General features: G+C 42.1%; 1 protein-coding gene across 1 annotated transcript in view; it reads right to left on the reverse strand.

The window, feature by feature from the left end:
- The window catches only part of rapgef6 (Rap guanine nucleotide exchange factor (GEF) 6), a 103420-nt gene that overhangs the window by 65065 nt on the left and 10895 nt on the right, over positions 1–27460 (reverse strand). Inside the window, exons 2-4 of the mRNA XM_029448110.1 lie at positions 10798–10868; positions 9518–9574; positions 6348–6431 (exon numbers count right to left, since the gene is read on the reverse strand). Of these exons, the coding sequence (XP_029303970.1) occupies positions 6348–6431; positions 9518–9574; positions 10798–10868 (212 nt within the window). The remainder of the gene's footprint in view (positions 1–6347; positions 6432–9517; positions 9575–10797; positions 10869–27460) is intronic.

Below are 27460 nucleotides of genomic sequence, written 5' to 3' on the forward strand. Positions count from 1 at the left end.
CTCTCCCTCTCACATCTCCTCTCTGGTTACGTTCTCACACCGTGTCTCCCTCGTACCTCTGGTTCCCAGCTTCTTGCTTTCTCTGCTCCTTCCTTCGTATCTTTTCTCTTTGCTTTTCACATCCACCAGCCTCCCAAACAATACTTCCTCTGAACGCGTCCCTTCTTTTTCCATCCAATGCTATTTCTAACTATTTCCTCTCCTTTCAGCTATTTTTGTTTTCCACTTTTTCTGTTGACCCCTTCCACCTCCATCTCTCCCACTCTGTTCACTTTCCTTTATTTGTCTTCTCCTTCCTGTTGGGCTTCCTTCTCCCACGTCCTTCTTAACTTCACTCTCCCGTTTGCATTTTATTCTCTGCTTTGCTGTGTTCTTCCCCTCATCACTATCCCCTTTTATCCTTTCTTTCTCTTCTCACTGTTGGCCACTTCCTCTTCTCTGCGCCCAAAAACAAAATAAAAAAAAGATGCAAAACTTTAATCTCAGATGAAAGCCTGTCGTAAAAGTGATAAAAGGCCTCTCTTTACACACTTCTGAATTAGATGAGTCGTTATTTTTCAGACTGACAGATTTGATAGAAAACTTTCTCAGAGCTTTGGTGTGTGACACTAATTTCTTCTAAGGGGAGGAGTGATATCTACAGCGGCTGGAGTTGAAGACTACGACGATAATGTTGCTGGGAACCGTTCTCATCCCAATCAGCTGCAAGTGGATTTATTTGACACATGCACTTATGTCTCAAAATTCCCAGAATGAGGTGAAACAGCGGTTCACATTAGAGCATTCATCCCTGCTGATACAGCTGTTCTGCTCTTTTGGCAACACATTGTCAGGTTTTCTACAGGAAACTAAATTATTCACGAAATGTACAAAATATAAAACACTTCATTGTTTTTTTTTATAAAATGCACTGGTCAGGTGAATCCGGGGACAGTAAAAGCCATTATCTCTTTGTACTTTCCTATTTCTATACTATTCAGCATTGACAAGGACAGAAGACAATTAGTTTGGGAGTTGCAACACAATATTTACGCTGTCAGCTTGTTTATGTTGCCAATATGTTTGTATTTGCATCAATTCATTAAGTCCTATATTACAGCCCCCCCCCCCCCCCCCCCCTGCTTTTGCCCACCTTCCTGAATTGAGGTCAGTGTCAGCTGCAGAAAGCATTCCTAGAGCTGCGAGGGGATTACTGTCATGTGTCGATGACACTTCAGTGTGGAAGATGCTTGCCAACACATGGACAACAAGACCAAATCAACCAGTTAAGATTCCATAAATTGTTTCACGCCTCAGGAATGTTGTGCTCTTTGTTAATCTTTGAGAAATAAATGTCAAGTTTCTTTTAATATTCAGAACTGGTTTGATAAAAAAAAATAAAAGCATAAGGCTCTGCACCACAAAGCCTAGTAAGTGAATGAATATATACAACTGCTCCCACAAGAACATGAACACCCAGGCGTGGATTTAAGAGTTCCCAGGGAGGAGTGCAGTCTGCTGGGCTCAGAGTTCTCTCAGAGCCCTTAGCCTGGAGGTCAGCCCGACTCTGACAGATCTCTCCACACTTCACTGAGGCGAGACGCATGGTCCCTGTCAGCGCAGCACAAAGCCTGCCAAGCCTGTCTCCTCACTCTGTGTGTGTGTGTGTGTGCGTGTGTGTGTGTGTGTGTGTGTGTGTGTGTGTGTGGTGAGACAGGTTGTGTGAGACAAACAAAAGAGAAATGCATTTTGAGATTGCTATTGATAAAGGAGCAGGAGGAGAACTGGAGTTTGCAGACTTGTATGCCTACTGTATGTACAGTATGTGTGTGTGGACTCAACTCTCTCTGACCTACTACATTCCCCCAAAAGTAGAGTAATCAACCAACTTGAGTCAACTCTGAATTGAATTGAGATCGTATGCATCAGCTGGTGTCTCGCAGCGGAAAACCTTTAAAGCTAACTCTATTTTCTTAGTCTGATAAACGTCTTGACCGTGAATCATGGCTTCAGTGTGAGTGTATTTACTCCTGCACAAAGAAAGAGTTACTCCATACAGTATATTCTCCACTGCACTCCAGTTCTTTAGTAGTTACTCTTTACTGGAGCAAAACATGTTGCATGCACACCAAGATTGTTGATGATTATTTGAAATCACTGGAATAATTACGTCTTGGACCTTTAAGTGATCTACTGCTCTCACAGCAACATTTTGTTGGATGAGCTATGATGTGGGGGTTTGTTTTCTTCTCAAATAAGTCATGTTTCCTTGGAATGCACTGAAGCTTTGCCTCTGCCGGATTTCAGCAGGTGATGATTTCTCTCGCCTCTTTCCCTGCAGAAACAAGTTGTTGGCAGAGGGGAGAACAGGTTCAGCCCCGGTCCGGTGACAGCTGCAGTGCCCGGGGCAATAAACCATGACAGCCGGCACAGAATCTAAGGCCACACACACACACACACACACACACACACACACACACACACACACACACACACACACACACACACACACACACACACACACACACACACACACACACACACACACACACACACACACACACACACACACACACACACACACACACACACACAAACCTGGAACAGCCAGAGATGTGACAAACAGTAATACTGATCAAATAAAACAATATGAGAATAAAATAGTTCATATAAATAGTCTTGGGATTTGGCAACAAATATTTAATTCTGAGTTTGCACATTATAGCATAATTAGGTTTTAGATAATATTAAATACAATCCCAGAGGTCCAATTTGAGTAACAAATCCACATGTTTGAATACAATACAAGGGGTCATCATGGAGGCAATTATTCTATCTGTCGGCGTGATGATTCCAAGGTAAACAGTAGAAACAGAGCGCTTGCGTTACAAAGTAATCCAACTGAACGAGAGGCCGTAGTCCGTCTACTTGCTCTAAACTCTTTGTTTTAGACAACAGTAAAAACTTCACTTCCAAAATGGCGAGCGCTGTGATGCTGCACAATATGTAGCGAGCAATCTGAGAGTGTTATTTGAGTCAAATCAAACCCATACAGAAATTTGGGACCTATTTGGCATCCATGTCGCCATGGTAATGATGACCTATAGGTAAAGAAAGAAAAACGCAGACCACACTCTAACACAGTCACACACACACACACACACACACACACACACACACAATTCTACGTCTCAGTCCGGGTGTTCCCCTTCTCAGTTTTACTGTCACTGACCACTCTGACTCACACAATCATTAAAGAAGACTGGAGAGCTGGCCAGCATTCAACACTATACACAGACACACAGACACATACACACACACACACACACACACACACACACACACACAGACCTGCCAGACAGACTCAAAGGAATGACGAAGTGGGTCATTCAGAAACATTGCGATTCATTTGCAAAACAATAGGGTCATCAGTTAAGGGCCCCGATTCAAACCTCAGCAAATCAGAGCACCACCGACATCTGCTGCTGAACTGTGAGTTAAAGTATCCCGGAGCTTAGAGAGAGATAACTATTCACACTCGACTGAACATACATTCATTCAACACAACTGTAGATCATTCAATTATTCTTTTGCTGTAATCTGATGTAGAACATGTAGACGTGAGCCGGGTGGAACAATGTTTTACTCGTGGTGCTTCAAGGAAATCAAGTTTCAAACTACTTTGTGGTAAATGCACTGATATAAAGTGACTGATTGTTCCGACACGCTGAAATAACATCAGTAACATACTGACTTGTTTTGGTCTAACATATATCATGTGCTTCTGATGTTGTGGGTTTGTGTCCATTTCCTCTTTCTCTCACTGTTTCACTGCACATTCAATCATTAATCATTTACAAACAGCCCTCAACTAAAACATGGCAGCACAAACATTTGAGCCTAGTTCACGTCAACATGTTTTGTTTATTTCTTTATGTTAGATCAGTTTGGATTAAAAAAAGGACAACACACAGGAGTTAGCTGTGTGTTTGTCAGAGCGGTGGGACCCAGTGGTGGAAAGCCATCCTGCCACAGCGCCGTGGGGGATTCCTGGCTCTCCAGTTGGTTAAAACGATGGCAGGCAGGAAATGGAGCCCGCTGGGTGGAAGAATGTGCCGAGAAAGAGAGAGGGAGTTTTGAAAAACCTCAACTGAATTAGCGCCGCAATCACTTATTGCATTACAGCATCGGTCTCTGGACAAAACAATATGTAAATGACAGAAACAACAGCTTTAAGATCACTAACCACAAACAGGGATTTTGGGGGTCCGCTTCTTTGGATTCCTTGTAAGTGAAATGATATCCAGCATATTATCCACAAGTAGGAGAGAGAGGAGAACAATGTTCCAGTAATCCAGGTTTAGATTTGAGTTTATATTCCAGAGTGTGAACGAGACAAAAGTTTCCTCAGGGAGCAGAAGTAGGTGACTGTCAAGCCTTTTAGTTTGTCTTTAACTAAGGGAGGAGTGTGTGTGTGTGTGTGTGTGTGTGTGTGTGTGTGTGTGTGTGTGTGTGTGTGTGTGTGTGTGTGTGTGTGTGTGTGTGTGTGTGTGTGTTCCCTCCCACTCTACTCTGTTCTGTATGTCTGTCGGCTCCAGGGAGGTGTGTGTATAGCCCGCTCATTTCCTGCCTGGATGTGCTTCTGGGCTCCAGGCAGGCAGCTCAGGAACACATGGCCAGCCACTGTTCTGCCAGGGGTTCCACATTCCACACACACACACACACACACACTGACCCTTTCCAAACCCCCCCCTACACCCCCTGTGTACTGCAACACACAGGCACACGCATACATACCCTCCAGTCCTTTGCAGGTCACCCACCTCACTCTGTCTCTGTCTCTTTCACACACACATACACACATACACACACACACTTTGTTTTTACCTTACTAAATGGTTAATTGAACATTGGCTTCGTTAAGAGGGAACTCTCAGAAGTCATTTCAAAACAAAAGCCCAAAGCAGCAAAATTCACCTGAGAGCTCCTGCAGATAAACGTGGCTCCAGAGGGGGGGCAGTATGGCAGCACTACTACGGTGTTATAGTAGACATGCTGGAGAGCGGGTCAACATCTGAGCATTAATAACTTTGCAGTCGCTCGCTCCCTTGATCTGAAGGTACATAGATCTTTCTGCTGCAGTTGGTGCCACATTATGACCCAAAACACGTGACAAGGATTTCCACTGCAGAAAACCAGATGAAAGCCATCAACTAAAGCAGCAGCTGTGTGAAACTAGTGAAGAATTTAATTAATTATTCGTATACAGCCTTCCTGTAAAGTCATCTATAGTTTTCCACGACTTTCCCTCCCAAAGAACTTTTGATACAACTCACTGAAAGCTGCTTCCTTTTCAAGAAATTCAAATGAAAGGAAAACCTAATACGAGTGTGCGCTGGTGTGTGGGAGCGTACTTCAGCCATCATTCTCAATCCATGATCAACAGCCTTCTGTAGGTGAAGCTCTGAGGGTCCGAGGGTCATACGTTTTTAATTTAGACATTACTGAAAAGGTGACTGCACCCTCCTTTCTGTTTTTGACACGTGTTGCTTTTCTTTTAGTTCAACAACAACAACAACAACAACAACATTGGAGGAAAGGTAAACAAGGAGCGGCGAAGTGGCGACCTCGAGCAACTTCTGTCACAGCTTTCCGTATTACAATCGACTCCATTGTTTAAACAGGTGCACCATCTCTGTCTGAGGTATTCTTCAGGCAGTCGAGAGGGACCTGATATTTCATATGATATGGCTCCACTAAATGCACCTGCAACACATTTTAAACTTTCCCCCACTTATTGTCAAATGATAAAACTGCTTGGCTTATCTTTCTGTAAAATTGTTTTAATTAAAAGGTCCCGTTTGACGACACTAAATCGTGTTGTTTAATTTAGCAAACAAAATCAATACATCACAAATGTATTGACGTCTCAGCCAGAATAAAGATGAGTTCACATATTTACCCAGATTCGATTTTCTCTTAAAAACAAATAGGTCAAGGTTCACTAGCTCCTATTTTATGGTATACTACCACATTTGCCTCATTTTGAGCAAAACAACATGTCAGAGTAGCAATATCTTCTATGTAGCTTAACGTGGCACTTATGTACAAGTGTGAGTGTGTATGTATATACACACCATTCCTCTACATGTCAGTAAAACCTGTTCATACGTTGCTTACAGCTCTGCGACATGCCGTCTCCCTTTTCATGTTACAGATGAACACACAAACACACGTACTCCCAACTCCTCTCACTAAATATAACACCTTCTTTTTTCACCCCACTATGATGTTGTTCTTTCATTTTCTATATATGTGTGTGTGTGTGTGTGTGTGTGTGTGTGTGTGTGTGTGTGATTGTTACATACCAACACCTCACCAGGTACATGTGTTCCTTGACGAAGACTGATCCAGAGAGCAGGATGTACCAACTGGTAGCGATGCTGTCTGGGCTGGAACAGAGAGAAAGAACATACAGGTGTGAAACACTGCGGTGGTTTGTGCTTCTTAGAACCTCACAATGTAATGTAATAATCAAAGAAGAACTATTCACATGCTCCTCAGATGGTCTCATTTCCAGAGTCATGCTTCTTATTTGGGTGCGTTCATGAGCTTTAAGTCGTAAAGTGAAAACAACACGGACGCTAAAAAGTTGTATTTTATTGCTCAGAGCGTTAAATAACACGTTAATAGCAGTTTCAAAGTTGTTATTCCAACTGCAGGGGGCGTTCATTAGATTTTTCCCAGTTGGGAACTAATTTTTCTGATTATTCCCACACCACATGAACGCAGCACCAATGCTCTTTCTTGCAACGCTAACTAAAGTGAAACATAATGCGCGTTTCTGCCCCGTGATTCAGATCGGCTTTAAAAATGTATGGTTTTTTTTAAAGGGCCCATGGTACATCGTCCTTGCGGAGGTAATAATGTGTCATCAGCCATGTATAGTTATATAGTATAGAGTTTCAAAGTTTCCTGAAGTTAAAGTTTGTGTTTCATCACCTCTGCTGCATCCTCACGTCAGGGGTCACCATTTGTAGCGTTTATGACTTGGTTATTTAAAGTTATACACTGAGGGCTGTTCTATTCATCGTTGGTATCCACACACGTAAGGCTGACTTGGCTAGAAGGAGCGGTTCTTGTGTGACTTATTTCCCAAAGCTTTGAAAGATATATGTAAGGAGAACTGAAGACACAGAAGTCTGAAAGAAAATATAAAGTGCACACGCGAGCTATGAATCCCATGTGCTGCATTTTGCATTAGAATAAATGTATTCTTGGCATGCCGAGCACTATAGAGCCATGATATAATGTGCCATCACTGCAAGTTAGAGAGAATCCATAAAAGATAGGCAGTCACGCTAAAAGGAGTGGAATAAACCATGCTCAAAGAGTCACGTTATCTGTGTCCGTAATTCGCAGCAGCTGCAACATGGTATTCTTTTATCTGAAATTAAACGAATGCAAAACGTGGGCTTTATAACAACCCATGCTATTTTCATGAAAACATTTTATGTATTAACCCCAAACGTCAGACTAATTCACTTCCTAATTAAGCTGGGTGAGTCAGCAGCAAGCAAAGAAGCAATCATACATGAAGAAGTCAGTCCGGGGAGAACACACTGCTTCTGTGACTGTGGTTATGAGTATGAATACAGAGACTGGGGACATAGACTGAGCAATTAGGAGTGTTTGAAGAGTGGAGATATGAGATGCAGCTTCGTGGGCAGAGCAACACCTTATGGAAAGATGTAATGTTAACGGTGGCTTTTCTGTGTGATGGATGTGTACTAACAGATTTGGATAGAAAGCATCACGTACAAGGGGACACAGTTTGACAGCTATGGAAAACTACCAATTAGGAATTTTAATTTTAAGGAAATAAACGATGTCATCACAAAAGGGGCTTTGTTCATCAATCTTTTCAACTTTTGAAACATTTAGTGCTGCAAATTCTTTCACTATTTTCCAATTATTATTATGATTGACAAATTACACAAAGTGGAGAATAACAGTTAGTTGTAGTGCGACTAGTGTGTGCATCATTCATTCAGTCTTCCATCTTTATGTGTGTGTGTGTGTGTGTGTGTGTGTGTGTGTGTGTGTGTGTGTGTGTGTGTGTGTGTGTGTGTAACAGCTTACTAATTGGACATGCACCTTAACCCAGAACAAAGCAGGGTGTGTGGAGAGGGTGATTTTCTGTGTTTATTTGATAATAAATGAATCCATGAGGTGTCTAATGTGATTCCAGTGGGCATGATAATACATCAAGAGTATGTGGACCTCCTCTCTCATCCTTTCATCAGTCTCTGTCCATCCTCCATGTCTCACACTTCCTCCACATCCCCGGCTGCCTTCATCTCTCTTCAACGTTGCTTCGCATTCCTCATTTCTCCGCTCGTTTCATTTTCTTGTCACGCCTCCCTCATTGCTTTCCTTTCGTCCCTTCTCTCTCGTTCACAAATTCACTTCTTGTTTTCTCTCCTCCTCTGCAGTCCTCTCCTCTCATGTCTTCATTTTAAAATACCTCCTTACAACATTTTGCAGCCTCTTCCTCCCTACCCTCTGCTCTTTTCAGCACCCTGTTCCCTATTCAAAGCCTCTCGTTCCTCTTCTCTCCTTCCACTACGCCTTCCCCTTGACTACTTTTCCTCCCAGTCCACATGTTACATGATGCTAAAATGACTTATTTTTATAATCTACCTCATCCATCTCAGCATCCATTTATTCGGACACCCTCACAGACAGGCTATCAGTGGATCTGTCGACATGATCAATGTATCATCCAGACAACGGTATCTCAAACCTGGAGTGGGCCTCAGTAAAACTCCTCCAGATGAAGACTGGAGGAGTTTTACTGGACAGTTGTTTCCTTTACGCAGAGTAGATGTCACCAGGTTTAACAAAAGGTTCAGGATAACCGCACGTTTCAGGCCACTTTAAAGGATGAATCTGGTGATATTCTATATTTTTTGTATTATTGTCAACAAATCTCATTTAAAAGACCGAAAACAACAATGAATTGTTCCTACTAAAAAGTCCATAGAGCTCCCATTGTTGTCCAAAGACTCATCTGTTGCCTCATTAGCATAAACATGGGCACAAATGCACTATTTATTTCAGTTTGAATAATGTTTGCTAAAAAAAAATACAGTTCCCAGATCATTTTATTTTTAAGGATTGAGAAACGGTGTTGAGAGAGAAGCACTAACATTGTTTGAAGACAACCAGCTCTTGATCCTATAGAGTTTGAATATGCCCCTGCACAGGGTATCATGTTCTCTATAGCAGCTGCTTAGTGGCCAAAACTGACACAGTGTTGTTATTCTTGGCCGCTACGAAGCTGTTAACGTTACCGATTCTGTGAATGTGAAATGTGAAACTTCAACTGGGTAAATACTGGTTATACAAATATACAAAACAACTATTTGAATAGAACAAGCTTTCCTCAGCAGATATTTGAATATAAAGAGAGAGTAAGTGAGTGCGGCAAAACATAGCAGAGCACTTCCTGCTCAGTGTGAGAGCTTGTACTTACTAGAACAGGATGTGGTTAGCCTCATGTCTCTCATACCTGGCCGAGGTACACATCGACCTGAGACAGAAAGACAAAGACGTTCACTTTTTCTCACCACACACATCCCGAGTACATTTCTACCTCTAACGACCCATCACATATCCATCCCATACCCATCCCATACCGCTGCTCAAAAAAAGCAGCAAGCTCTTCCATTTTAGGAAACATCCTTACTGTCAGCTCCAAATTTCTGGCTGCAGCACAACCTGCAATTTATTTAGTCTCGAGTCTTGCTGCATCTTTAGTCGATTGAACCCAATGACATGAGAACTACGGTTTGTAAGCACAAGTCAAATGTATAAGTACTGCGTCTTGCTAGGTTTGGTTTGTATCATTCATTTACCAACAGCTGTCTATTGGATATTTATATTAGTGTGTAAATGTCCCTAAAACTCTCCATTCTGGACTCCTGTTCAAATGTCATTGTTGTCACATGCTCAACTGAACCGAACTAGCAATTTAAAACATTCCAGACTAAAGGAAGAACATTTCAAACATGCTTGGTATGAGTGTGCGAATGTCTAAAAGACACCTGAACGTCCTTTGAATGATAAAGCCGGCGGGGGGGAAAGCAACCTGAGGCAAAAAATTCTAAGCACTCTTAAACCTGTTGGGATAGGGTGTGCCACATATAACAATTTGTGCAGAGAGTAGGCCTTAAGGCTCATCTACATTTACTTTGGTTAACCGATACTGCGATTGACACCTCATTTAAGCAACAGTGTGGAGGATTTTGTGACATCTAGCTCCGAGGTTGCAGATTGCTTTCCAAGCGTGTAGAAGAACCTATACGGTGGCCTTTAGGTGCATTCGTGCCACCAAATTTAAGCTGCCACTGACAGTTGACACCTGTCCCCTCAAGCGGCCACACCCTTTATAATGTTTAACAGGCTGTAAATATGCTTATTACAGCTGTAAAGTTGGGCATTTCAACACCTGGGTCAATGGACATTGACTCCCTCTGGAGCCAACCTCAAGAGACTGTTGATGACGATGTTTTCAGTTGTTGGCACTTTGCCATTGGCTTTACTGCTCGGCTCCGGAGGGTGCCCCTTGGAAAAAACGCAAAAGGCCCTCTCGAGAGCCGGTGTTTGGTTTGTCTGTTCAACAATTCTTAGTTTCTGCTGATCATACACTAATGAAAACATAATTATGGATATTATATTCCATTCCTGACAATAGATCCCCCTGACACACGTGCCCTTTAATAGTGGCACATCAAAGCCAGAGTAATGACTCACCTTAGCTGATGCTCCCTGAGGTGAGAGAGGATGTCCATGTGGTAGAGGTGGCTGTAGATGGTGTGCAAGTCCTGCAGGACAGAAAGACAATGAAATCAACGTTAGTGAACATGTAACTTTCCACCAAGAAAATACTACATAAGAGAAACACACACACAAAATTGGAAAACATGCACCCCCTATAAGATGTGCCATGCACAGATGCTGTAGTGGTCTGTGCTGATACTAGTGGAAAGCCATTTCAGAAACAAACTTCACTGCTTTTTCAAACAACATACAAACACACATTTGTAAAAAAATCTGCAAACTGCTGAGAACGTGTTTAGTACTTAAAAAGTGAAAGCTTTTAAAAGATTAGCTCATTGTTTAGAGTGTGTGGAATGCTTCAGCTCCATGTAAATCACATGGAGTGCAGCACTTTGACAGAAGCCACTTGGACCATGCCACACACTGCCTATCAAATTGACACCCTCAAACCAGACGGGCAGGCATACCACTTTTGTACGCACATGACAGCAGTGAGACAAGCACAGATATATCCACCCACAGACTTTAAATAGCACCCTATCAGGGCCAGCTGTCAAAACATTAAGAGGCTGACAGAGTGTGCATGTGAAGGGAACAGCTTCATGCAAGCATCTGTAGGATCAAACAAACCACAGGGCAACTGCTTTTCACAGGTGGACCACACACACACACACACACACACACACACACACACACACACACACACACACACACACACACACACACACACACACACACACACACACACAGTACCAGCCTCAGGTCTGGATGGTAAATATGAAGCTAGCCCCAGCGAACTGCTAACTTAGCTTAGCATACAGACTGGAAACAGCTAGCTCTGTCCAAAGGGAACACAATCTTGAACCTCACTATTTAACATCATGTTTGTACAAAAAGTGCAGTTTAAATATGCTCATTCACCATTTTAGGGGGGGGGGGGGGGGGGGGGGGGGGGGGGTTATTTGTCAGACTATTTCCTAGCCTGTAATGGGAACTTCAACTGGTCGCCTGGCAACTAGTCCTGGCCTTTGGACAGAGCCAGGATAGTTGTTTCCAGTCGTTATGCTGAGTTAGCTGACGTAGCTTCATACTTAGCGTACAGACATGATCGCTATTGATCTTCTCATCTAACGCTCTTCAAGAAAGCGAGGAAGTCTTGTTCTGAAAATGTCAAACTTTTCCTTTAGAGCACAGCGTAATCAACGATACGTTTGAACCAAAGTCTCCATCCTTCATCCAGCATCATGCATTTATACATTTCCTAAAGTTATGATTGGATCTTATAAAAGCCAAATCAGCACATTCGAGTGTCCAGCAGCCAAATAGAAGCTGCTCGTTCAACTTCTGACAGCTGAATCAAGAAAAAAAAGTTTTCCCAAACAAAGCACAGCTGCAGTTTAGCAAGAACACACACACACAACAAAGAATAGGACAGCTATAATGCACTAATCTAAACTAATATATCAGAAAGTCCTTGGAGGACAAATTCATATTTGCAGTGTGTTGCCTTTGTTGGAACACCATTTCCTCACTACCGCTTGTGTTTATATAGCACTTAAGCAGATAGAGGATTTGTATTGTCAAGCATTTCATACAAATACTGACACCCAGACAAAACTTTTGTACTTTGGAGGGTGTGTAACTCCCCTCCAAAGATATACACAAATACACAGAAATGTTATTAAATTACAAAATAATGGATTATACGTTTAAACAGTTTTCTCTTACAAATGATACAAAGCCCTGAAACTATGTTAGTTTCATAAGGTTAATCGCTACAAATATGATCAGTGATGTCTGAGATATTATAACTATAAGCCAATATATGAAGTATTGCAGCTTATTGCAGCAGTGGAACAGCAACACAGCAGAGACGGAGGGGACAAAAGAGAAAGGATCTTGCTTTTGTGAAATCATACTGTAGTTTCTGGAGTGTATGTTTGAACATGGCATGTGTGCACTGGTAAACTGAGTCAAGCAGCGGGAGCCAGCGGAAGCAGAGCTGAACACTGGGGACCGGGGAGCCTTTAATGCAACGGACCAACACACCTCTGATGTGTTGTTGCCTCTGTCTGACACAGGAAGGAAGAAGAGGAGGAGAGAGAAAGAAGGAGAGGAGGGAGTGAACAGAGATAGCGGGTAGTCAAACAATAAAGAACGACAGAAACAAGAGAGGGAGACGAGGATTAAATATTAGAGATAGGAGATAAAGGTGAAAGAATACGTCAGGTGAATGTCTCCCAGGTTTGATCCATGCTGAGCTCCTTGAGTCACTGGGAAACTGGGCACTCTGTCTCCGCCATTTAAATAAGAGTTAAGCGCTGACAGACAGAGAGCTTGACCTGGCCAGCCGCTTTACAGAGAGAGTTGTAACCTCCATTTACTGATCCTGAGGCATAAACAGTGAGCAGAGAGCAGGCATGGAAAATATTGGTCCACGTCGGTGAGTAAGTGGAACTGTATTGACTTCAACTCCCAGTTAACTGGGTTAGTGAGCACAACAAACTGCAGCAGTAAGCACTGCTGTCATGTTGCTGAGCACGCATGTGTGTATGTGCATGTGTATGTACAGTAAGCCTGCGGCGACTAGCTAGTGTGGGGGCTCAGAGTAGATGAGACAGCCCAATACCAACCTCAGCTCTGGTTGTTAGGGTGTTTCCTCGGTTACATTAAATACTCTGCCTGATTCTAAAAGACAGAGTAATACCAAGTGCATTATTTCTCTATGACACTATGTATAATGGGGCTTAATCTTAACCTATCGATCCACATAATAGAGAAATGCCCCACATCACTACCTTCAATGCCAGATAAGACAGGGATCTACAGATGCAACTACTTCCATAAAGTCCCCCTTCGCTCAAATGGGTTGATGATCAAACGAAAATCATTTGCATATTCGTAGATTCTAAATGTTTCAATGAGGAAGAATGAGTATGCTCCTGTAACACCTTAACTGTCAGTATCTATTAGTCTATTCATTATTGTTTCAATGGATTAGTTTGTCAAATTTCAGAAAATGCTCATCACAGTGAGACATCTTGGTCCAAAACCCAAAAATAGAAATGAGCAAATCTTAACATCTGAGAGGCTGGAACCATCAAATATTTGCTAAAATGACGATCAGTGAATTTTCACAATTGCAGTCAATTAATTTTCTGTTGCACAACTGAAACGGAATAACAATGGCACCAAAAAGTCTTGAGATCACCCATAGCTAGCTCAACCTGCACAGTAACACCTCATATAGTAAATATATGGATTTATTTTACTGCATTACCATTAAACAACACACATAGTGCTTCTTCTCCTACTACTACTATTACTACCACTACTGTAGTAGTAGCTGTCCCCATTTCACATATTGATCAGTGCAAAGCAGGTCATCAATTGACCCAGACAGACAGATAGCAGGATGTCCGAGGAGGGGATCTCTGCTCTGTCGTTTCAAATCGGTGGTCTCCCAGAGAAAGGATGGTAATGTGATCACCCCACCGCCCACGCCAATCTCTCTCTCTCTCTCTCTCTCTCTCTCTCTCTCTTTCTGCCCTCATTAAATACATACTCTCCTTGGACTTGAACCAAGGGTGTGGTAGCTGTGGTCTGCTTTCTGGTGGCCTTCACAAAAGGAAGCGATCCCCCTATTTAAATGTAGTAGTGTCAATCAACATATCTATTCTGCAGAGTTGTCTCCATTCCTAACCCACATGGAAAAACTAACCCCAAAGTACTAACATTTGAAAATACAATCTTGTTTTTGTTTTAAATATATCTGGTTTAGAAGATGTTATTCAGTCATGTTTACATGTAACAGGGATTTGCTTTGTCTTAACAAAACCAAACTACTCTAGTCTATGATAAAACATCTCTGATGCACCCGATTTGCAAAATCTTTTGCACCTCGAAAACGATACAGTTCTCGTTCTCAAATAAGAGCTGAGAACTATGTGTGAAAATATAAATGCACACATGTAGATCTAGATCTACGTTTGCATGTGAAACTCTCAAAGCCAACAGGACTCCTTCATGTCCTCGAGTCCTGTTGTTGTCTCATTTTCCTCCCTTCCCTCTGGAGCCCTCAGTGACCTCTGACCTACTGTCCTCCGTGGCCTGATGACCCAATCTGTGATTAGGTCATCACAACCTCAGGAGACATCCATTAACTCATCACCAGATGAGGTCGTAGCATATCATATAAACCTGTCTAAGTGTGAGTATCACAAAGATGCTAGGTTACTATAGTTACAGCAGTCCTCGGATGCTTTATTTGAAGTGGCATATGGCTCTACAGCACATGAGCAGAATCAAACCAGATCAAGATTTACAACTGCCTGGTTGTCAGTAAAGAGAAAAAGGCTGCTTCTCCAAATTACTAAAAAAGAAAGTTGACTCTTTTAGATGCAACTAAATGCAGAAATATCTAAAAATGTAGTCTAATCTGATCCTCAGAAGTGTCGCTGTCAAACTAAAAATAAGACAAATGGATCAGTGATGTGCTTGTCCTGGTGTGTGTGCTGACAGAAGCCATGTGTGCGACTCGGGTATCTACAGTGCTGCTGCCACCTGCTGGCCGAAACATCACTCCCAGTAAAGGAGGTTTGGTCAAGCAGATTCTGTATATTCACCTACTGACGCATCCGACTAATCTAAGAAGGATTAAGGCAGCAGCTATCAAGACAGCAAGAACACTTTGAAAAAAATGACAGGAAATTAAAACAAGTTACTTGAAATGTTTGTTGCTCCTCATCGCAATTTAAAAGTGATGTGAAATCAGTCATGTGACCCGACCACAGATCTTGAATCTTTATTTGGGGAAGCTATTCTGTCATTATAGTAACAATAGATCTGTACGTGTTTGTTTCCAGCACCCCTAACCCTGACAGGATATTGACATATGGCCTACTAAAGTATGCCTGTTACTCATACATAAAACAAGCTGTGGCAGCACAGAACTAGGAGCAGTCGTACAAAAGCAAGTTGTTGCAGCACAGAGGTTGTTGTCCCACCCACCACATTTCTCCCTTCCCATCAAGAGACAGCCTTCTAACACAGAATTTGTGATATGTTGAGGCACTCCTACATGAGTACGAAATGAAATCTGGAGGCTTTGTTTTCGCATTTCTAACTTCAACTGGTTGTAATTTCAGTCGTTTTTGAAACGTTTAATCTCCCTTATGCCAGTAAAATAGACTAAGAAAAACATGGTTGTCGAATTTTTATACCGTTAAGAATATCGTCGCTTTCATTTTGCTGTTGTTATATATGCCATGTACTGTATAGAGGGTCATGGCCCTGTGGTGGCAAGAAAAGCATGTTGCACAGTTCAAAATTCTTCCACTGAATCTTTGACTTTTCAGGGGGAACCAGAGAGTTTAATCGCCCCTCGGCACACGCCCACCTCCACCAGAATGTACAGTATGCTGGTCTGTCACTGACACAGAGAGGATATTGTCAACAGACGACACAACACGTCCATTCAAGCCAGCAGAACAAACAGCTTGGCTAACATCCTGCCAGCATAGCCAGCCTTTTAACATTTACATTTCATAGATTACTGAGTCTCCAAGTCTGACTGTCAAGTTTGACTGACTCTCTCTATACATTAGAAAGGTACAGTAAATAACAGACACAATTATAATTATTAAGTTGTATGGAAAAATGGTGGATCAAACAGGATAAATATCAGAGCTATAAAAGGCCTGTTTAAAAAAATATGTTTTCTATGGGATACCACTGAAGTTACAGCATCCCACAAAACTTTCACCCTTAAGCTGTACACATCTGCACAGAACGGAGATGTTTCAGTTTCAGTAATAGACACGGTGACCGCAAACAGGCCTCATCAGAAGTGCCAGCGTGTCAGAGGCTGCATCAGCTCTCTACAGTACCATAAACATACTGAGCCGGTTGATCAGTATGTTGGAGAATGATCGTAGCCGTCGATGCTCGTCATTGAAAAGTGTCTGAACTCCACCAGTTACACAAACTGCTCATCAGAGAAAAGCCCACGGTGAAGCAGGTGAGGATCTGGCCTGAAGGAGCCATGTCAGCATTGCAGGATTGCTTTGAATGCACAGACTGGGACATGTTTAAAGAGGCTGCAACTGAAAACCATCGAATTAATGTGGAGGAGTATGCTGTGACTGTATCTGCATACATCCAGAAGTGCATGGAAGATGTCTCTGTCACCAAGTACATCACTACACGTGCCAATGAGAAACCCTGGATGACTACGGAGGTGCGTGACTTGCTGAAGGCACGGAACGCCGCTTACAAATCTGGTGACGTGGTGGCTCTGAGATCAGCAAGAGCCAGCCTGGACAGTGCCATCAGAGAAGCTAAGCACACCCATGGTCAAAGAATCCAGAGTTTCTTTAATGACGCCATGAATACCAGGCGCATGTAGCAGGGAATTCAGACCATCACTGAATACAAGGCCGCTCCACCACCCTATGAGGACAACACAATCTTTCTCAACAACCTCAATCATCACTTTGGACGCTTTGAGGCACTAAACAACACAACTGCAATAAAAGCTGTTCCCAAGCAAACAATCACTGATCCTCGACACAGCTGATGTTCGGAGGACGCTGAAGAAAGTTAACCCCCGGAAGGCGGCGGGCTCGGACAGTATTCCAGAACGGCTGCTCAGGGACTGTGTCGACCAGCTGGCCCACGGACATCTTCAACACCTCGCTGGACCAGGCTATTGTTCCATCAGGTTTCAAGTCAGCAGCCATTGTTCCAGTGCCTAAAAAAATCCCCAATCACTTGTCTGAATGATTACCGGCCGGTAGCACTCACCCCCGTCATGATGAAGTGCTTTGAGAGGCTGGTCAAGGACCATATCATCTCCATACTTCCCCCCAATCTCGACCAGTTCCAGTTTGCTTACCGCCCAAACAGCTCCACAGAGGACGCCATCTCCTCTGCACTCCACCTGAGCCTGGCCCACCTGGAGGAGAAGAACACCCATGTGCGAATGCTGTTCCTGGATTTCAGCTCGGCATTCAACACAATCATCCCCCAGCACCTGGTAAGCAAACTGGGACCCCTCAGCCTCAACACCCCCCTGTGTAACTGGCTGCTGGATTTCCTCACGAACAGACCCAGCATGTGCGGGTTGGAAACAGCACCTCCAGCACCATTTCTCTGAGCACAGGGCTGCGTTCTGAGTCCACTGCTGTTCACCCTGATGACCCACGACTGTTGCGCCAGGTTCAGTACGAACCACATCCTGAAGTACGCGGACGACACAACTGTGGTGGGACTCATCAGGGACAACAACGAACTGGCCTACAGGGACGAGGTGAAACATCTGACATCTGACATCTGGTGTGACTGGTGTCACACCAACAACCTGATCCTGAATGTTAACAAAACAAAAGATATCATTGTTGACTTCAGGAAAAAACAGCACTGTCACACACCGCACAACGGCTCAGCAGTCAAGACTACAGACAGCACAAAGTTCTTGGGGGTGCAACTCCCAAATAGTCTGACCTGGTCCCTTCACACCTCCTCACTGGTGAAAAAGGCACAGCAGCGCCTGCACTTTCTGCGCAGGTTGAAAAGAGCACAGCTCCCCTCTCCCATCCTCACCACGTTCTACAGAGGCACCATAGAGAGCATACTGACCAGTTGCATCTCTACCTGGTCTGGAAACTGCAACACCTCAGACTGGAAGTCTCTGCAGAGAGTGGTGAGGACAGCGGAGAGGATCATCGGGACGCCTCTTCCTTCCATCAGAGACACTGCTAATAAACGCTGCCTCACCAGAGCCCAGAACATTATAAAAGACCCCACTCACCCCCACCACGGCCTGTTCTCCCTGCTGCCCTCTGGCAAGAGGTTCTTCAGCATAAACAGCAGAACAACCAGATTCTGCAAGTTTCTTTCCCCAAACCGTCAGACTGTTGAACCAAAAATAACTTTTTCTCCTGAGCAATGTGAACTCCTCTCTTAGAACTCTTAAATGTATATATTTTTTAGAGTGTATATATGTTATTTATATAAAGTACATTTATATTTTAAGTACACATTTTATTTTATATTTATGCATCAGCACCACGACACTTTTAAATATTTATGACCAATTACTCAGTCACTTTTACAGTAAGCCAGGACAACCAAATTTCATTTTGAATTGTACATTGTATAGCTCGAAATGACAATAAAGTTTTTTGATTGATTGATTGATTGACTAATGCCTGTGTGCCTAATACAAAGTCTTTATGTCCCACCACCTAGTAAGCTGTTATGACACTTTCTCCACACACTGAGAAATATTCATGTGAACACAGTAAAGTAAGAAGTATAATACATAGAAGCTTGACACTACTCAACTCCACCGGGTTTCCCACGAGTAGATGATTTGATAAGACTTTTGGAGCACCTTCTTTTGTTTAAATGTTTTGAGACATGCAATTTATATAAGTGAGTGAGCCGATAAGGACACATTCAGATCTAATCAAAGCATTTGATAAGTTGACAGGTTAGGTTTACTATAATATAGTAATTATGACTGCTGTAATAATAAAACATCATGTTGGAATAAAATAAAATACAGCAGAAGAGAAAAATATATCCATAGGCATTGCTCACAGCTGCACAATCTCCTTACCAGACAGCTCAAGTAAAAGCTTAACATCAAGCACGATATGACGTTAATATTCCTAAAGCCTTAATGGTTTAAACCTACAAGGGCTGACAAGGTCAACTATGATCCCATGGTATCATGACTCCAGACAGGATCATTATCCATGCAACACAGAAGCTCACGGACAATCCCCCGCTCCACTGCGCAGTGCGGCCTTATCAGTCAGCATCAGTGTGAGGTTTCAAGAACACTTGCAGCACTTAAATCTTAAATCCCCTCTTTTTCCTCACAGCTCAGCCTCTTTTCTACTCAACAAAGAAATTGTTTTCAGGAGCAGACCCAGCTTGAAAAGACCCTTTTTTTATTTATTTTTCAAAGCTCTCGCCACAATGTGATCCTGCAGAATTAAACACACATGAATCTGATCATTCGGCAAATCATTTAAAGCGCACGGAGTGACACTAGCCAATGTCTGCTAAGCGAAAAAGCGCTGAAAACAAATCTAGTGCGAGTCCTGGATCCTGAGAGTTTCCGCGCTGAATACTAAGGAGGTGGGTTCATAATAAACCGAGTGACGACAGTCGCGGTGCTGGTGGTGGAGCGGGTTATGGAAACAGCGGGAAGGAGGGGAAGGAGAGAAAACAGAACTTGACTTTTACTTGCCTCAGACTTATATGAACTGGACGACTACATGTACAGTACATAGCATCTCTAAACACAGGTTAACAGAAGATGTGAAAATAGATGTGAATAGAGGGTGTGAACACTTCCTCTTTAGAAAATAAGTATTTCAGATGAATCACCAGTTCCCTCCTGGAAAAGGATGACAACCGTGCAGCATGGCAACACACACGGTCACTTTGAAAGCACGGTACTATAAACTCTGACTTTGTATGGGGAAGGTCTGTTCCTCTTTTACTCCTACTAGAAAGGAGAGTAAAGAGCGAGTCTAGCCCAGAGAGCACCACACCAGCTGCCTTCCCTCCACCAGCCAAACCAAACAGCCACACACATACGCACAAAAACACTGCCACACAGAAATGGAAAATCTGACCCTTTATGTAATGTTAGCTGCAGTTTTCTTTTTTCCTGAAATGAATGAAAGAGGCATAGGAAGTTTTATTTTTTCTTTCTGTCTGCAATGAACTTTCTGTGGCAGTGGGAAAAATCCACATTTACATGTTAAGCTTTGTTTGTTATTGTTGTTTTTGCATTGTATAATATTTCACGGGTGGCTGGGTTGTTTGAGGTACAGCTGCTCAAAAGACATCAAGTGAGTTCACGTGATCGCTCTCAGTCTGTGTTACTCAAGGATTGTGTTGTTTTGGCTAAAAGGTGCGGAAAGCAAAGCTGTAATCAATATCACTGCTTGAATGATCAATTTGGATTGTTTTTACGACTGCCTATTATGATCCATAAATATACAAAATGCTACCACTCATGCTTTGTAGTTGTGGAAATGTGAATGTTTCATCTGTACTAATTACATTTCACTTCTTGCTCAAAGTAGCTGTTGGGTTTCACATTTTACATTTCAAAGACATCTTAAACACCCTTAAAAATAATCTCCTAAGTGTTTTCCACTCCCTCCTGCTCCCTCTCATTACCAACTCATTTTGAACTCATCTATCATTTCCCTCGCTTGACAAGAACACAGTCTGCAGCTTTGCGACATGCTCTCATTTGCTCGGCTATTACCATTACTCTATAGTTAATCTTAATTATTCAAGCTATACGTTTTGAGAGTTGGACACTTAGAGCTACTTAGATTTTCATCATTTGCGGTTTTAAACTCATGTCTTGTCTTTCGTGCTTCGGCCTCTCTAACTTCTCCCACATTACCCCCTCACCACCTCAGCTGGTCTCAGTAGTGGAGGACACCGCTGACGAAGACGTTTCTGTCTGTTTAAAGCGGCAGATGTGAGAGACTGAACACGCAGTACAGAGCTGAACTCACTTACTGCTGGTTTCTGCCAGACCGAGCTCAGCTGACAGGCAAAGTTTGAGGGTGGGCTGCTAAGTTTAGGCAGGCACACAAACAGAAATGTGCAAACACAAACATGAGGAAGCATGTAAATGAATACTGCAGCTCTGGTTCTCTACAAATGTTTTTAAGTAGCTGATGCACGCACCCACTTGGCCTACGCATAGCTGACGTCTACATGGCCTTATAGCCACAGGCGGGCTGTCAGACAGCCAAGATATGGAACAGATAGCTGATCTCTTTCAACAATCTGTTCAGACAGGCAGCACTGCTCCACTTCTCACTCTAGCACTGCGGCATAAATCAAAAACAGATCTGAACAGCGGAGGTCCGTGCTTTTAAACTAATTTGGAGTTTGCATAGGAGACTGCAAAGACAAAAAGCACCAAGTATCTTACAGCTGGGCTCGCTAGCTTTAGCTCGCCTGTGGGACTTGAGGAATTAATTCTGTTTTTGTTTGGTTTGGTTTCATCGAAGCCTCAAATGTTTCTGGCGCCCCCGGGGTCAAGTATGAACCAGGTGAACCTGGAATGCGTGGTTTCTCTAGTGAGAGCAGTACAAACATCAGCAAAATGTAACCACTACTAACACTCAAGCAATGGGACTCATGTGTATGCTTCATTATTCTTGGTCAGATGAATAAACAGCCATCATCCTTTAAAGGCTTCCTATAAATGCAGAGTTAGGCCTAAAAGCCACCATTTATGTTGGGGGTTGGGCTGACAAGGGATTTAGTGCAGATCATAAGCAGTTAAGCTATAGCTAGAAACTACGTATATACTCAGTACAGCTTAACGAAATGTAAAATGTTCATAGATGCATGAAAAAAGTGACAATGTGCATACAGTAGTATTTATAAAAGTTATAAAAACAAGTATAAAAGTGACAACTACGTGATTAAAACAATCTGAGGAAACTTTTCTATGTCCATAGGCAAATAAAGACAGACTTATCCAAATCCAGTCTCCCCAGGACAACGAAATACATGAACATGTGGACATGTGCCAATTCAAAATATAGTTTAAATACGTTTGCATGGAAACTATCATGGTGGGTTGCATTGAATCACTACATCAGAAGCCAACACAATAGGTTATCGTGAAAGTTACACAGCCAATCTTACAGTGACGCACACACACACACCAGACGCACACAAATATCCCTGCCAGTGAATGTCTTTGTGTAGACTTAACCAATGTCATTTCCAGTTAACGGTGTCTTGACTATACTATGTAAGACTATTTAACTGAGCTCAGCTCAGGCCACAGAGGCTGGCGATAAAAACATTTCTCTCACTTACTCAACTCTAGGTACTTGAAACTTTCTCAGCGCTATGACAGATATAGTTTCTGCCTTGAAAACCAGAAGAAAGAAAAAACATTATAATGCAGTCCAGACCACCCCAGTGAAAAACTCCAACCAGGGTGCATCTAGCCTTGGTGCAACCAACAAGACAGAAAAATGATTGAATCCAGAAGCGTTTAAAGCAAATCTAAAGGACTGTTTATCAAACACACACTAACGGTTTACACATGTCAGTGCACCAGGTTTCTACTTTTGGCTACTTCTACTTCTCCGGCCGTTCTATGCTCTTGCAAACGTGGACAACATTCATTAGCACACCAAATTAGTGTCCAAGTGGTGTTTATTTCTATCTTTAAGTTTAAAGCCATTAATGCAAAGTCAAACTTCTTCTTAGAAAATGCACATACAAATGATTTAGTAGGTTGTAAAATGCATGTGAAAATTCACCACAGAAAAACACTTAAGCACATTACAACGTGTATCAGATGCCGCCATGTATAGTAATCACATTTTGTTGATGGCAGATACAGTAAGTGATCACTGACATTGCTAAAGCCTAACGTCACTTTAACCGTCTCACAGGATATGTGTGTGGACGATGTTTCCATATGGCGAGATCAATCTGTCTCCATCTGCTCCTCTGACATGCCTCCTTAACTGCTCTGTCTGCTCACAGTTGCTGAGTCAATGGACTTCCTCTCATGAGGCCCCACTCATGCTCCTAAACACACCGTCAATCAGGCCATTGAGGCCGATCTGACCCGTATCAATGAATGGGACTGGGTGGGCACCTTCAACTGGGAGCAGACGGCAGCATGACCTCTGCTACGGTGGTCATGGAATCAGGGGAGAGCACTTTGAGGGGATTTACTTGTTTTAAAATGACAGCCCAAGTGTACCCTAACCCTGCCTGGACTTTGAAATAAATGATTGTGTTCTTGGCGGTGAACACTTTAGTAGTAGTATGAGTAGTAATATGATAGCATATTAGTAGTAGATGTAAAGATTGTGGCAGTTTGCTATTATGGTTAGTATAGTTTAGACTATTATTTTGGAGTTTGTCAAAGCAAACACAGACACAGCAAGCGTGTACCTAGTATAGATATGGTATAATATTATTAAAGATCCATACATAATCAAAATTATCTGCAAACTTAATCCCTGCAAAAGGTTATAGAACTCATTGATCTCAGGACAGTTTCTTGCAACCATCCTAGAGCTACAATTAAGATGAAAGAGATTAAATCTAAAAGGAGACACATTTGCATAACCGTTTTGATTTTTAGAGAGGTTTGCAAAATGTGCTTATGAATTAGACATGCTTTGAAAACTTGACCGTTGTAGAAAAGTGATGTGGCCCAGTTTATGTTTCCCCTAGTGTCCTGTGGATGCACATTTGCACACCCTGGGCTTACATAAATGTGTCAGCTATGGTTCAAACTGTGCAAGTGTCTGATAAGAATGGAACGAGAGGTTATGATTTGATCTGATAGAAGTGTGTGTTGACTGTGTCAAAGGGTAGGACCAACGTGTGCAGATAAGAGCAACATGTACAGTAGTTACTAAAGGATAAAGCCAAGAAGATTACATTACTTTAAACTGCTTAAATGAAGGAGTGTTACCGGGGGAAATGTATTCTGCCACCAGCAGTTGGTTTGACCATTCGGTTGCTATAGCAATCGCTACTGGCACAGTCTATAGTTGCTGTTACACACAGTCTTTTGTCAGATCTGACAAGCAAATATTGACAAGCATCTTTGATCTACTCCCCAAACGCCATTGTTGTTGAACATTATTTGTACGTACTCTATTATTACAGCTGTTTTTTACAAAGCTAGGCCTTATTCTAGTTGTCTGATGTGTTGCTACATTCTACGTAACGTTTCATTTATTGTTGGGTTGCTATATATTTTACTCTCTGTACGTTCACTGGGGGCGCGATTATTAGTGCGATTATTCTTGTTATTGATTAATCTGCCAATTATTTCCCAGTTTAATTAGTAAGCCGTTTGTCTATGAAATGTCAGACAACTGTGAAAGATGGCCATCACAAATTCGACTAATCTATTAAATCGACTAATAAATTAAGCTGAATTGAATTTTCAACTAAATTAATGACTTCTTATGGGGATTTAATGTTGAATAAATGTTCTTGTTACTGTACCAATCCCTTTGTTCTAACTATTGCAATCAATCATTGAATGTAATAGTTTTACAACCAGTGTCTTAAACCTTTATTGGAAGTGTGTGTCTGTGCACCGATACACATAGTGAAGGCAGACGAATATATTGAAGGCATCTAACCCCACCATACATGTATGTAGGCTACAAATTACCGTAAAGAAATTCCCATGACTAATATAATAGAGTAGCTTTAGTGAAGCCACTTATGTGTCTGCAATGCCAAAGCTCCCAAAAAAATAAAAAGATAAGCTGGCCTTGCATTACACATAAATCTTTCTTTTGGCAACTTTACAACTCCTGTCCTCATTCCTTCTTCCAAGGAAGTCTTCCTTCTGTCTTTTTTTTTTATTACCGTTCTCTCACATTCAGGCCAACGCCACTCATTTAAAAATACAGCGCTGTAAAACTTTCAGGAAAAACATTTGCCTAAGTGTCACACACATCCATATAAGGATACAGTATGATACAGTATTATTTTCAATATTGAATGCCTGTGTGGGCACGCAGGTATAAATGCGGGTGAGACTTTTTCCAGCTCATGTTGGAGCAGTATTTCTTTATCATGAATGGGCCGCCATGTTTGGATTCCTCATTCATTGCTTAATACATTTGTGTTGGTGTGGCAGGCGGGAAGTTCAGGGAATCCAGCTGTCACATTCTCGGCATTCCAGAGGTGAGCGCTCTGCATTCTTTTCAAACTTGTCAGCGAAGGATTTGACCGAGCAAGCAGCAAGCGAGTGAGTGAGCATGCAAATGACAGAGAACTTTGTGTAAGTGAAAGACAAGACAAAAAATATATGTGTGCAAGCGTGTAGACCAGCAGCAAAATGAGGGAATAAGTGAATGAATTTCTGACCAAGCAGGGACACAAAGGATGTGAAAAAAATGTCAATGACAATTCAGCATGCAAAGGATTAAATAATTGATTGAATGCAACAGTAAGTAACCAAAAAAGTGATTCATAAAGTGAGTAAGACACACATTGAGTAAATCAGGGGAATTAGAGATCGAGTAAAAGAGTGTGCGAGTCACAAACTACACATCATTGTGTTTATATGCATTTCATCATCACCTTGTGTGTGTACAACTCACACTACTTATAAGTCTTTGTAAACCAACTCACTTATGACTTAGGGAAATACATCTATGCTCCATAATGCTCAGACTATTACATGAACTCCAACGCTGGTTAACCATATGTTGCTCAATCACACTGTTGGCCTCCAGGTGCATACTTCTGAATTCCATGCGGGCTACATGTGTCTTTAGTGGAACGTTGGTTACTGCACAAACTTGCAGGTACTGTAATTAAACACGCATATACGGAGCTTATATTTCTGTCAAATGTAAGTAAAAACGGAGGTTACTTGAAATGTTCGAAACATCCATTAACCAATGAGACCAGCACATATTCCTACGCATTCAAACAGTTTGTATTGTACATCGAATTCTGATACTTGGTGTGCCAGGTAACAAAGACTGAACAATGACACAGTAGAAGAGTGTTGAATCAGTCATTTCCAGCCGGGTTTCATTTTTGTGAAGCGCGTGAGAAGCGGAAGGCTAATTGGCTTGGTGTCGATCTCTCAGACGGGAATGTTGTCAAGATAAGCTCTTTTTTTCTTAACAAAACACTGTGGTATGATTTCTTATCTGCCTTATCAAAGTTAGCTCCACCTCCAATAGATTAGTGTATCTCTGTTGAGGCATAGGGAGTCTATAAAGATTAAAGATTTTAAAAACATCTGATCTGAAGACAAAATATTTCTCTAATGTATTCAAGACATAGAAAAAGATGTATAGCAGAAAATCATACCTGCATAAGTATGCTTGAACAATACTAGTAACTGTTCTACATTTTTTATACATAGTGGAAATGTATAAATGTCTATACTTAACCTTATATGCAACTTTAAAAGAGACAAAGGGGCCATGAAATACGGCCAAATATGCACATGGGAAATTGTTAACATTAGCACCCTGGTTTTGTTTGGAGAAGGGTTGAGGTGTTGGGGCAGAGCACTGAATGAGAAGTGGAGGGTTTCTGTTGTGATGTTGACAGTGTCTCAGTGTTTCCACAGTGGGATCTGCCAAACGAGGGCCCTCCCACAACACTGCTTCCGTCAGTGCTCCAGACTCAATCACACTCTATTGGAGCAGCTGGCAGCCAGTACGATTCAAATGGATGAGACAGTTGATGCTACACTAGTGACTGATGGATTCAGAAACTCAGGACTAACTGTCTTTGATGAACCAAATATAACACACCATGGGTTGCCAACGTGCTGGGAGAAGTGGTAGAAACAACCACAGATTACTGATATCCATTGGCCACTAATCTCCCTACAATGTCGGAAGAACTTCTATCAGTTTATTTATCCGTTTGACTACTATTTAAATGGAAAAATGTGAGTCTTACCACTACAAAGTGACTCCCAAAGAAATCCATGAACCACATGTGAAAGGTAGATCTCCGAAAACCAGTAAAAGACACTGACTGGTTAAGTCAGGAGTTGTGGCTTCATCGGGATAAAGCTGTATTGAAGACCTTGAACCCGACAAAG

The sequence above is a fragment of the Cottoperca gobio genome, chromosome 14 (assembly GCF_900634415.1).
Source record: "Cottoperca gobio chromosome 14, fCotGob3.1, whole genome shotgun sequence".
NCBI classification, from domain to species: domain Eukaryota; kingdom Metazoa; phylum Chordata; class Actinopteri; order Perciformes; family Bovichtidae; genus Cottoperca; species Cottoperca gobio.